Source organism: Botrytis sinoallii (assembly GCF_014898435.1).
Source record: "Botrytis sinoallii strain Bc 23 chromosome Unknown BSIN_001, whole genome shotgun sequence".
NCBI lineage: Eukaryota > Fungi > Ascomycota > Leotiomycetes > Helotiales > Sclerotiniaceae > Botrytis > Botrytis sinoallii.
This window is the reverse complement of record NW_024066028.1, coordinates 5,152,560-5,166,007: the sequence shown is the minus strand read 5'-3', so window position 1 is coordinate 5,166,007 and position 13,448 is coordinate 5,152,560. Positions and strand designations below refer to the sequence as shown.

The window sequence follows — 13,448 nt, the reverse complement described above, 5'->3', positions numbered from 1 at the left end:
CCGGATGTCGGTACTTTTCAAAGGTGGTACCGAAGACCCCTTTTGTGAAACAACCTGGGAGTGGAGGCGCTCGTTCGCATCTTTAAACCAATGTAATGCTCTTTTCGCACCAAGTGTATGTATGATGTATCAAGCAAGACACTTTTACTTGATTAATAGAGAATAATCAATCAAGACCAGGCAAATGATTATTACCATTCAAGGGGACGGATGACCTATCTACAATATCTTACTTCGTACTATCATGACATGAGTGATGCGGATTCCGTATGTGTTGACAGATGTTCACTAGACCACTATTAGAATACCCGTACATCAAGCTTTTTCACGGTTAACACTATCACATCACCACTTACTCGATTTGCAATTTAAGTTTTCCATCCAAAATCTTATTTCATCCCCGTTCATCCCATCCGCCAATCCCCATCTCCAAAGCATCACCAACACATTTGGCAACTACCGTTTCGATCGCATGACGTTCATCCATCCCCCTTATCCCAATTGGCAAGTCTGGATCTTGAACCCATAACTCTAATTGAGAAATTCGTCCGAAATTGCAGTTGGTTTCGGACTCATGAAGCCTCAATGCGGGGTAGTACCTTGCTCTATCTTTGCATATAGCCGATGTGCTTTTGTGGGTCGAGGCAAGGATTTAGATTAAACATTTAGAAACGGAGAATAAAGACGTTTGATGTAGAAATATTGTGGATGCAATTATTGCATATCCAATACCTTTGCGGGATATATGGAATAATGTCACTTGAAGGTTCAGTGGTTCAAGGCCAGATTGAATATAGTGGAGACCAGATGTGTTTTAAAGTTTCTCTTGGGAGAAATGATGGATGAAGGGGTGCTTTGAATGGAGTAAGCGATCTTGAATCTTATATATAGGTTGTATCTGCTCTCAAGTTTAGAGAAAAAAATCATCACATTCACATACTCTCTATCTACAATCAACTTCTTCGCTCTTTCAAACAAATCTTCAAAATGGTTTCTGCATCTTCCCTCCTCCTCGCTGCATCAGCTATCGCTGGTGTCTTCTCCGCTCCAGCCGCGGCACCCGTCAGCGAGAACTTGAACGTCTTGCAACAAAGAGCATTGACTTCTTCCTCTACCGGTACCAGTGGTGGATACTACTACTCCTTCTGGACCGACGGAAGCGGTGGTGTTACCTACTCCAACGGAGCTGCTGGTCAATATGCCGTAACCTGGACCGGTAACAAGGGTAACTTTGTCGGTGGAAAGGGATGGTCCGTTGGTTCCGAGCGGTAAGTTTTCATCCATTCCTTTTGTCATCCTTGAAAAACACATCAAACTAATCCCTCCCCATAGATCCATCTCCTACTCCGGATCCTACAAACCTAACGGAAACTCCTACCTCTCCGTCTACGGTTGGACCACCAACCCCCTCATTGAATACTACATCGTCGAAGACTTCGGTACTTACGATCCTTCCTCCGCCGCCACCGAAATCGGCAGCGTCACCTCCGACGGTTCCACCTACAAGATCCTCGAGACCACCCGTGTGAACCAACCTTCCGTGCAAGGAACTGCTACCTTCAAGCAATACTGGTCTGTCCGTACCAGCAAGCGTACCAGCGGTACCGTCACCACCAAGAACCATTTCGCTGCCTGGAAGAAGTTGGGTTTGACTCTCGGCTCCAGCTACAACTACCAAATTGTTGCTGTTGAGGGTTACCAAAGCAGTGGCTCCGCTACCATCACTGTTTCTTAAATCTGCGATGGATAGAATGGTGGTTGATGAATGAGTAGATGGGGAGTAGATGGGGAATAGATGGGGAGTGGATGAAGAGTGGATGGAGAGTGTTGGGAATCTGGTTTCTTGTATATATTCCTTACGATGTTGTTTCTGGCAATACCGGATGTTGTTGTTTTTGTAGGCCCTTAAATTCTTTCCTACATGAAGAAGTTTCCATTGGATTTAAGTGACATTGTGATTTTTGAGTTCCGGAGTAGTGTGCAAAGCATGTGAATGACGACGAATTGAGAATATTGACCTACGCTTTCGAAGATTTTTACAGCTTTTCAATGTCACATTTCCACAACAGATCGATCGGACGAAGCCGTGATCTGAAGGGTAAGAGTGAAATCTCTTAGTGAAAATATTATTACAAATGTTCTGACTATTTGGTTTCCATTGGATCTGCTCCCATATCCCTCATATCTTTCTTCGTGTCTATCATCGAATCATACCATATCATACCGTATCGTATCGTTCATCGCATCGCATCGCATCACCCCCCACCCTCCGCCATGATCTCGAAAGAAACTCCAATTTCTCTCCCCCCCGCTCTCAGAAATAAAATAAAACTTCCATAAACACTAACATCCTGTAAACAAACAAAAATTCAACAAATAACTCACAAATTCTCATACATTAAACCCCATCCAATCCAACCTACAGATTCATCACCCATCACCGATTTCTCAAACCCCATAACCGGCATCCTCACCGTCACATCTCCCCCACACCACCCCTTACAAAACGCACACACACACACACACACACAAAGTTTCTCATCCCTTCTTACATCTCCGCTTACTCTCAATCGAAAGCTTAGCAACCCTTTCTATCTGCTGCAACTCCCGTATCTCCACTCGTTGCTGAATCTGCTTCTCACGCAAATCTTCTCGTTCCCGCATCTCAGCTTCTGTCTCTGCTCGATGTCTAGCTCGCTTAGATCGTCGGATAGAGTGTTCAGGTTCGTGCTGCTGTGGCGATTCTGGAGATTCTTCTGCGTGTCGTTTGGGGAGTTGGGTGCGCTGGGTTGGTTGAGCTAATCCGCGGATTGGAAGGGAACGGAAGTTCGGGAGAGATTCGAAGGTTTGTCTCTGTAATCTTGCTTGGTATTCTGCTATCTGAGCTCGGATTTCTTGTTGATGTTGTAGAGCGAGCTGGGTTTGCTGAGATAGTTGAGAGAGTTGGTCGTGAGCGTAGTGAACGTGTTTCGCTAGTACATTCTTTTGATCTCGTATCTCGCAAGCTCGTTGGTCGTAGACGTCTCTTGCATCCATTGCCTTTTGAGCCAGTTGGTCTTCAGCTAATTGGTCTTGATCCAGTTGGTATTGGTAGGATTGATCTTGATCCATTTGCTCCTGATCCATTTGGTCACGATCTAGAGTCGTCTCGTAGGTCGATTCGTTTTGTCGAGTTCGTTTCTCGTGAGCTATTTGGTCATAAACATCTCTTGCATGCATTGCCCTTTGAGCTAGTTGGTCTTGTTCCATTTCGTCTTGATCCATTTGGTCATGAGTTAGAGTCATCTCGCAGGTCGATTCCTTTTGTTGAGTTCGTTTCTCGTAAGCGTCTCTTGCACTTTCAGCACGTTTTTTTTGGGCCAATTGATCCTGAGCGAGTCGGTCACAAGCTTGCTTCGCTAGTTGGAACAAATCAGTCGGTTGTACTGGTTGTTCTTGAGCTGGCTGCTCTTGGGCCACTCGCTCGTGAGCTAGACTCGCCTTCTGAGTTAATTTATCCTGTTGATCTCGTTTCTCGGAAGCTCGATTCTCGGAAGTTTGTCGCTCGTAAAAGATTTTTGCATTTTGAGCTATCTGTTCTTCGGTCAATGGATCTTGAGCCAGCTGGTCGCAAGCTTGTTTCGGCTGTTGGACCGCTCTAGTCGGTTGAGATAGTCGTTCTTGGGCCAGTTCATCGTGAGCTTCTTGTAACTCTCGAGCCTCTTGAGCCAGCCTCACCTGTTGAGCGGCTTGACCGTAAACATTTTTTGATTTTTGCACCAACTGAGATATTTTCGTCGGTCCATTTGGTTGATATTGTTGCGCTTGCTCAGCAGTTTCTCGTGTTTGCTGTGAGGCTAAATTCTGAACTCCCTCAACATCTTCCGCTATCTTGTTACCATAATGCCCGGAATCTCCCAGCGTAGTAGACTGTCCAAACTGAAAGACGGCGGCAGGATTGGGATTTCTGAAGGGGTTTGGATTCAAGTCAGGTGTGTGTGCGGTCAACGGGGAGCGTTGTGCGGCAGCATTCGTAGCTTTATGGGGCTTTGAATGATTCGAATTGTGACCTGAAGCTTGGTATGGCCAATGCGGATTAAGGTCTCTGGATGCCGAGGGTATGCGAGCCTGGAATTGGAATCGTTGACGAGGAGAAGGTTGACGAGATTGAGCTTGGCAAGATGGAGCATGTTGATCTTGAACCTCTTGGGAGACTGACAGCGCTCGAAATGGATTAAGGTCGACTATTTCTTGAGGTTGAGGATTATTTGTTTGGGTGTTTGAAAGCTGTTGAAAGTTTGGATCAATGATGTCTTGATCTCGAAGAATCATGGAGGAATCAGCATGAGGAACACCAGCACTTACCGTAGCGAGAGTATTGAGTTCGGAGGTCATATCGACATCCCCTGTTCCGTCTCCAGACTCCTTTTCGACCGTGCCGTCCAATCCGCTCGCGGATTTAGGATCTTGCCCAAATGGATCATTGTTGCTGAGTACATGACCATCTTCATCAAGTGGAGGATAGCTATGCAGCATTGGTGAAAAGCGCAATATATCGTTGGTTTGATCAGCAAGTTCAACGCCTGCGTCACTTGTATTGTCAAAGTTCTCAGGGCTATTGGATAGTGTGACATCACATTCCTTCTCGACACTGGGAAGAACCGTATCTTCATTGTTGTTTCGGTAGCCAATATTGTCTTTGTTCAATTCGGTCATAAGATCAATCGCGAGATTGAGATCATCCAGATCACTTAGGGTTTTATTGAGTAAATCATCCTCTTTGGATATGAGGTCTTGGAACCTAGCTGCCTCGGCCATTCTCTTGCCTCTGTTGTTCTCACTCTCTTCACTGACACGATCCGTCGCCATCGTCAATTTTTCTAGATTCGCTTCGAACAGTTTCTTCATTCTCCCATGACCAAAAAGACGAGACCGAAGCCTTTCTGCCTCGGAATGTGCTCCTTTTAATTCCTCGAGCCTTGATATGGTCTCTTTAGCCGGACCTGGAGCTGGTGTAGCGAGTACTGGTGCGGGCATAGGACATTTTGGTACAGGCTTCGCAGTATATGGTTTAGCCTTCGGCATCAAAGGCAAATTGGCAACACTGTATTTTCGCTGGTCTGTATTGACTATGGGCATACCCGGTTGCGAAAATCGCGCTATCACATCCTGATTTGGCTGTATTTCTTGTGGTAAGTCCGCGTTCCTGTTCTCCAGTGATTCTCCTCGTCGTCTAGCTTCCCTTCTTATATCAGACCCTTTACACTGAAAGCATGTACACAGAAACCTGCCATTGCTGAAGGGAAAATAAGACCTGGGCTTCCAAACTCTTTCCTTGCTACAATACCGATATCTGGGACCCTCTTCGCTAGTTTCCGTGTACAGGTTACCTTGAGGATAACCTGGCAGATTTCGCTCATCTTCAGGAAGAGGAACATGTGGACCGAAAATTTGCAGCCATTGTTGATAGACATTCAACGTTGTGAAGTACTGTGGAGTAAACACCAGCAGGGGCGCTTCCAGGATAGAAGACCTCATTGGAGAAACTTGGCACGATACACTGCGGAACAGGCGTCTTTCCTACATGAACGTATGCCATTTTGTCACTGAAGTTTATGTTTATGCGACAGCGACAGAGTTTCGATGAGTAAATGGTTTGTCAAGTGTTGATGACTAAGGAAAAGATTCGGAAGTTGTCAGGAAGATATCGACAGTGCCGGACAAAAGTCGAAAGCTATCGGAAGAACAATTTTTTCTCTCGAATGTGTCCAATGAGATATGCAGTGAGTCGAGAGGTAGTCAATAGGAACACATAAAGTTTCGGGAATTATTCGTGTAGAAAAACCGACCGAGCGCGAATTCGTCACCTGGGGAACACTTAAGTAGACACGAGGCGGAGTCGAATTCACTTGTTTACATTTTCTTATCTTGCTTTGTGATCAGCCATGCCGAGGATAAATGGATAAATGAGGGGCTGAAGGGGGGATGAATGGAGTGAATGCTGAAGTGTCAATGATGATATTGTAGATCTTGAGATATCATCTCATAATTATATTGTGGTTGTCTCTAAGCGAGAAACGTTGAGATGTAATTGTCGTCTGAATGACAAAAGATTTTAGCGGGTGCATTGTTGAAGCTCGCAATCACCATTACTTAGTGACAAGACATATATTTTGGATGTGGAAGTTCTATCTTCTTTAGTGAAGTGTGTCTATTGAATGTAGATCCGTGATGTTTGCAGTTCAAAATTCAAGTACTAACTCGCTTAACAGTACGCCATTCATGAGCTTACGATTCAATACGCCTGATTATATCCATATATCTCATAATTAGGTCGTGATATCTTGAATTTTTTTGTCAGTTGATGGCATGGAAGTTCTCCGGAGGCGGGACATCACATCAAGGGAAGAAAAAGATGAGAAGTGAGGTAGCGAGAGTGTCGGGATGATCAATTGAGAGATAGAATTGTGGAGTGATGGATGATTTATTTATGAGATCAGAGGCTATGCCTACCTAGTAGTCGAACAGCATGTGATAGAGAAGACATTATGCGATCAAGACGCTGCCTGAGCAATGCATGAGCACTCTCTGCCTTGTGCTGACTGCTTACTGGGAGAAAATCACGGAAATCATATGAAAGTTTCTTCACCACAAGAACATGAGGATGTTCATTCATATGTGTGGTACATGGCATAGAGATCTTAGAAGATGAAATGAATGATATTAAAGATGATTACTCGCGCATGAAAGGTGTGCGCCCCGTGATACTGATTGGTGTATATCAGTTCCCATATCAGAACTCTGTATGAAAATAGCATGTCTGACTCGTCCTTGTGTTGAGATCAGAAATAACAACGTAGACTCCACCAAGTGCTTACGTTAAAGTGATTTTCAAAAGCAAGGAGAATTTCTTATAGAGTGCAAGCTTTTCTGGACTGATTTGTTTCCATGATGGAGAATTATTTTGATAGTCAAGAAAAGCGTACATGTGTTGGCAGAAAGTTCACAGGTTGGAACCCCCAGAAAAATCTACTATATATCAACATATAATCCAGAGAGGGTTACTATCTATAACCATTGTGTACTGAGAGATTAAATGTTGATACAGGTATTTGAATTACAGATTACGAGAAACCTCACTTTGTCTATTGCCTTGACAGTAAATCTTCTACTATAGTTCATCTATCGGCATGACAGTAACCTGTTATTTTTGCGTGGTTCATATTACAAACAAAATTTCATGTTCATTGAAGACGACTATGGAAACAATAACAAAAATGTCAATAAACAAACAAGTACTGTTTGAAGTGAGTCTGGGTTCAACAAATATCAAAGCCCTCGCTTCGACAATTGGTGTTCACACAACTGCTCGAGAATTCTGATATTGAAAATTCAAATATCGAAAATATAAACCCGAAGTAAGACCTTCAAAGGACTCTTGTCTTGTTTCGGGATTAGGATAGCCATTTAAAGTCCTAGAGCTCTTCCATTCTCCAAGCTTCCCACAATCTTGACAACAACTTTATAACTTCCAAATTCTTTGATTCGATCTTGTGTTTTGCTTTTAAATTCCCTGTTTGATAGGACTATTACTTGATATATTGATACGATCAAGACATGACTTATCGAATCTATTAGAATGGGATCTCGAGTTACTTTCTCTTGGACTTCAACAATTGAAGATCGAATCAAGTCCTTGGACTTCATATCATTATACGGTATACAATTCACAGTAAGTCCACAACTACTCATAGCTTTCTTGTTGATTCCAGAGTCCATGGTAGCTTGCTTATAGCCTCCAATTTCTCTCTTATTTCCAGAAACTGATCTGTTGTACAGAAAAGAGTCTCCCCCAACAAATTCAAGTCGACATTATCAACGCCAGAAAAAATTATGGGGGGCAGCTTAGTTTGCTTGTTATAGCGTCGGATAGCAGCATACCTGTCGATACTATACTACTCAAGAAGCACCCAGAAAGTCGCTGGTCACCCGTCGCCGCACTTCTCAGCACTCTCGGACTTCCGGAGCAAAATGAGGTTTTGCAGTTGCAAGTCCCAGGGGGTATTAAGCCATGTAAGTCACCTCATTCCAACGGTCAGTATGCAACTAGCATACCAACACCTGATCTACTTCTTAAGATCATGAAGATCTACATTCGACACTTTGAACAACTCTTCAGACGTATCACAACTGACACACATGACTCGTAGCGGTTCGTTACTTTCGACAACGACTCGTGGCTTCCGGCGTGCGCGGATCTCCTTCCTAAGATCATGACATATATATTCACCGCCTGGAACATCTCTTCAGGCGTAAGGGCCGTTGATATGCACGGCGCACAACGAGCAATGAGAGTTTCCAGATGCCAACTCCAACCCCACCACCATGGTGGTGGTGTCTCAATTCGATGAAAAAAATTAAGTGAGGCTTTTCAAGCTACCTCTACGATACATAGAGGGCTGACCTCGGTGTCAGAACACTGTAAGTCCATCCCAAGCTTTTCTCCTCCTGCAAGCATATAAGCTCTACCATTTCTAACATTATACCCAAGTGATGACGACCTTGGCCCCAAAGTCAACGAATATGACCTCGTGTCATTATTCCAGGACCGCTTCCCTCTTGTGAGCACGAAGCACCCTTCGTGGGCGATCTTGGCCCAGAAGTCAACGAGTAAGTCCTGGTCTCACTCTTCCAAGCTAGATTTCCCTCCTGCAAGGGGAGTGAGACCAAGACTTATGCATTGACTTCTGGACTTGCCGGATCACAAGATATGTTAAATCAGATTCGATATAAATGCCAACGTCAAATCTGCTCCCGAGCAGATCTTCAAAAATATTAAGTTGTCTGCCTGCGCAGGCAGGCTCTTCTTTACTTGAAGTGCCGGTGTGGCTGTGGGGGTTTCAACGGTGGTCGTCATTCAGATGTGAAAGATGTCTATATCTGATGTCCTTGGATGCTTGAAGAGCGCAAGGTGGCAGCTGCGTGGATGATGTGGAATTTTTATTGTCCGAGTTGTTGCTTTGCAAATACTTCTGGGGATAGGAGACGGGGGATGGGCTCATATTCTTGATAGTGTATATGCAGGAGGTGGACAAGTAGTAGTAATAAAACACAGTTAACCATAGCCGCTTCGGCGCGCGCTTTCTTTCCTCGTCGTGTTTGAACTGTTTGAGATCCTACTGGCAGAGAGTCGTGGATAATGTTGGTCAGTACTATCTTGAGCATCTCATTGACTGATAGCTGATAAGAGTTTAGGCTTCGTGTGCAGAGCAAAGTTTGGAGCTCATACTCCAACCAGCTTGTATTTTGGTCGTAGACAGGCCGTACGGGAAGGAAATAAGAGTTTTTCCAGTGGCTACCTAGTAAGTATCCCGATTTTAGTTCAATTGTCCATAATATAAAGTACTGACTTCCCTTTTGCTTTAGACAGTTAATACCGGTCTATGCCCCTACCCAAGGGTCCCAACGCCTTCATATGCCCTTTAGAAAGGGTATGCAATGGCCTTGCTGCCTTGCACTCGATCCCGGAGTGCTCACTTCCGATGAAGATGAACCAAATCAAGAATTTGAAGCGGAGGTAGAGGGTGGATGATGTTAGTATAATTCTTCTCTCTCAAGACTGCTTTAATAACGCTTTTTTTGATAGGTTCCAACGAGTTTAAAGACTTTCCAGGAAATTGCCTGCTTCGAAAAGATAAAACAACGAGAATTTGGTGCAGCCAAGGTGAAAGAAAGCAAATGGGACTCAAGGGAATTCAAATTCGCCGGTGGCTTGATTCAAGCCAGGCGACTTGCTTCCACAACCATCCACTCTCGTCTGCAGATGACTATTCATCGAGCCCTTACCTACAACCCAACCACGACATCTGGGCATTTCAAATGCCGCGGCTCTTGCTGGTTGTTGCTTTTCCCCTGCCTTGCCACCAAGGCAATATGCCTAGATAAGAGGCACCCCAGCCAAGATATGCCACTCGAGAAATCACTTCCTTCATCTTGAAGCGATTTCCAGAGGTATGCCGCAATGTAAGTTCACAATACCCAATATACTTCACAATTCTTGTGTTTGACTGACTTTACATAGCGCATCAAGGAGTCAATCATTCACTTCCGTCGGGAATTTCTCGATTGTTCTCTCGCTAAGACAGAGTATATTGAGTGGTATTCTGGAGGTGGACAATGTGGTTACATCAGCGAGATGTCTTACAAGTCATATTTTATGACACAATGGCGAAGCAACACGCTTGCCGAGGATAGTGAAATATACCAAGGCATGTTGGCAGGTAGCCCAATCAAACCTAGAGATCGGACCGAGCCAGATCAACTCCGAAACCTTATTTGGCAGAGCTGATTGGGCTGTCGGAGAAGGTATTTGCTAGTCTTGTGCGGAATTGTAATTCAAATTTAGTTTCATTGAAGTATTGCCATATCTTTTGTTCCAGTATAGTACCAGAAAACGTGAGCCGCTGTCACATACGACCATAGACTGAAGAGAATTGGGCATCCGTCCGCTCTGCCGTACACAAGCTTCAGATCGGTGGATTAGTAGTTGGTGGGTGACCACCAGCGAATCCCACTGTTGTATGTTTCTTTTTGCATTTTTGGCATCTGAGGGAGGGAAGTCTCTAAAAACTGATCCTCGACGCAATCTAGTGGACGAGTGTCTTTAAGAGACAAAGAGAACCTCGAACCATAAGATTGCTTTCGACGGGCATGCCTCATCTCAACGGCCCACTCTTTTGTCACCGACAATCAAGATCTACCCACCCTGCAACCCATATTCCATGGAGTTTTCTTGCTTCTTGATATAAGTCTTATCAGTACGGTTTCCCATACCGTGGATCTCCACATCTAGCTTCCTTCTTGCCCGAGCAACTGTAGACCGCTCTCAAAGGCATACTGGGAGTATATCAATCCTGAGCATCTTTGCCTAGCCTTTGCTTTAGTCCAGTGTCCCCAGGTTCTGGAAATATTAGTACAAGTGGAGGTTATGCTTGTGGATACCAAGACTGCGGCGATGAGTAGAAATTTGGAGTAGTGAAGAGTTCGCTGAAAATAAATGGTATACTTGATATGGCCTTGCATGTTGTTAGACTTCCAGCATCGAATGTATTTGATATTTGTTGTTGTGACTGGGATCTCCATGCAAATAATATGAGCAGTTTATGAATCTATTTGTGAAGAGCTGGCCCCTCTATGAATCAATGTCCGACATTTCCGGAATCCACTGTGGTGAATGAATTGTGCTTTGTTACCTGTTCACTTCTTCAAGAATGTGAATACCTACCTACATAACTCTGCTGACTGGAAACCCATGAGTGATCAGAGCTGATATAGAAAAGAGAGATCACACTCTAGGAAAGTTTTCGTCATTGAATAGTGACATTATAGAATTTGGTGGACGAAGAGGAAGTGAACGTTTGTATCAAAAGCAAATAGTGAAGATCTAGTATAAGCATTAGTGCACTGGTCACTAGGCACCCCCGATTTTGAAACAAAACGACCCTTCAAGAATTGACAGGAGCAAACGTTGAAGGGAAGGGGATTTGCAAAGGCAGCCGTGAACAAAAAGCAAGCCCATTGAAACTTCCTATTCTGAGAGTTGGAATTTCCAACTCGTCTCAAATTTCCAAATTCATCCCAATACCAAACACTAACTTCGATGTCGCTGATAGGAATGATGTTTCCGCATCTTCTCGCTCCTAAATCTCGTGTTGTTGTCGTCGAACAAACAAAGTTGCGGGGAAGTTCCCAGCCACCAAAATCAAAGCCACTCTTGCCACTTCACTTCACTTCACTGACTGCCGACTCCCGAGATTCCCATCCACCACCACTTCATCTGACAACTCACTCACACCACTCCTCACACAACACAACACAACACTCTCACCACATAAATCATTCGGTATCGCAAAAAGCGGAACTCGTCATTCTTCAACTTCAAGTATTCAAGGCAATTGAGCTTGGCAAACATTGGCACACATGGAAATCTATGGAACAAATCGTTGGAATACGAGGAGATCGGCATCCGTACGGTACTCATTACCTATTTATAGATTCGCATGCATCTGACGTAGTCAACTGTGTGGATACATCCCCCACTGCCTCCATTCTCTCGTACTCGCCTTAACAATGAATGAGACTTACTTTATGTAAATTTATTACTCCAAAGTGATAGAAATGCGGAGGAACAAGCATAAGATCGAGGCGTCCGGAAGATGCACACGATACCGCTTCGATGCCAAGATTTTCGTCCCCGCACAGCCTTGCATGCAGCGTGCATATACCGCTGGTCTTCTCGTATTGCTGAGAGGAGACTCTGCTGATGGGGTTATCAATAGTGTTAATAGATATCATCTGATTTAGTTGCAATGGAATGTATCTCGTAATTGACAAATGCAGACAATGTGGTCCTGGTGGGTACCCCGCTATCACGAGTTCCGATGGGTGAGAGGAGGCGACAGATACGGAGAATTCTCTGATGAATTATTGGGGCGGACATGAGGCTGGGGTGAGGGGCTTTTGAGGGGTAGAAAGTATATAAGATATGATGTGCGCCGTGGTGGAAGATCATTATTAACATCAACATCTACATACATTACTTCAAAGTATCTCAGATATCTACAAGAACTTCTACCTCACAAACAAACAAAACAACTTCCTCACCTCAACCAACCAAATTCAAAATGCAATTCCCAACTCTCGCTACTCTCCTCACCTTTGCCGTCAGCGCAACAGCCATCACCGTCTCCTACGACGTCGGCTACGATGATGCCGGCCGTTCTCTCTCCGTAGTTTCCTGCTCCGACGGAGCCAACGGACTCCTCACCAAGGGCTACTCTACCCAAGGTTCCCTCAGGAACTTCCCCAACATCGGTGGTGCATCCACCATCGCCGGCTGGAACGATGCAAACTGCGGTAACTGTTACCAATTGAGCTATGGAGGAAGAAGCATCAATGTCCTTGCCATTGACCACGCCGGTGCTGGATTCAACATTGGACAACGAGCCCTTGATGCTTTGACGGGGGGACAAGCAGTTGCGCTTGGAAGAATCGATGCTAGCTACACTCAAGTCGATAGAAGTGTTTGTGGATTGTAGATGGGTGAAGGAGTCCAGAATGCAAGCATGGGGATAGGAATGGAAGAATGAAATAGAGGACGATGGAGATGGAGATGGATATTGCATTGGAGATGGGAGTAATGGTGTTATGACGATTCACGAGTATGGTTACGAATATTTTGAAGCAAAGTAATAATGATAATGCAAGTTTTGCTACCTGATCTTTTGCTCCATCCGTGCATTTTGAATGTGATGTACTTCTTTGAATGTTATCCAAACTTTGGTGCGAACTATGGAAGCTCGGAATGTTCGGAAGAATTTTATCTGTTTTTGACATATCCAGAAATCTATTTCTTCACATATGTAGTATGATGAGAGTTCCTATAGATGTTCCAAGGCTCGCCATTGACA

General features: G+C 44.4%; 4 protein-coding genes across 4 annotated transcripts; 3 read left to right on the top strand and 1 right to left on the bottom strand.

Annotated features, from left to right (window-relative positions):
* Positions 1–987: 987 nt before the first annotated feature.
* EAF02_001093 (uncharacterized protein) lies at positions 988–1,735 on the top strand (the record flags this gene model as incomplete). Its single annotated transcript, XM_038897141.1, has 2 exons — positions 988–1,268; positions 1,333–1,735. The coding sequence occupies 2 exons, from the start codon at positions 988–990 to the stop codon at positions 1,733–1,735; spliced, it is 684 nt and encodes a 227-aa protein (XP_038764000.1).
* Positions 1,736–2,538: 803 nt separating this feature from the next.
* EAF02_001092 (uncharacterized protein) lies at positions 2,539–5,517 on the bottom strand (the record flags this gene model as incomplete). The annotated part of the gene is made up of 1 exon (XM_038897140.1): positions 2,539–5,517. The coding sequence occupies one exon, from the start codon at positions 5,515–5,517 to the stop codon at positions 2,539–2,541; it is 2,979 nt and encodes a 992-aa protein (XP_038763999.1).
* A 2,101-nt stretch (positions 5,518–7,618) lies between these two features.
* On the top strand, positions 7,619–10,327 carry EAF02_001091 (uncharacterized protein; the record flags this gene model as incomplete). The annotated part of the gene is made up of 8 exons (XM_038897139.1): positions 7,619–7,711; positions 7,800–8,052; positions 8,190–8,227; positions 8,435–8,460; positions 8,531–8,649; positions 9,235–9,341; positions 9,410–9,556; positions 10,061–10,327. The coding sequence occupies 8 exons, from the start codon at positions 7,619–7,621 to the stop codon at positions 10,325–10,327; spliced, it is 1,050 nt and encodes a 349-aa protein (XP_038763998.1).
* Positions 10,328–12,662: 2,335 nt separating this feature from the next.
* Positions 12,663–13,076, top strand: EAF02_001090 (uncharacterized protein; the record flags this gene model as incomplete). The annotated part of the gene is made up of 1 exon (XM_038897138.1): positions 12,663–13,076. The coding sequence occupies one exon, from the start codon at positions 12,663–12,665 to the stop codon at positions 13,074–13,076; it is 414 nt and encodes a 137-aa protein (XP_038763997.1).
* Positions 13,077–13,448: the final 372 nt, after the last annotated feature.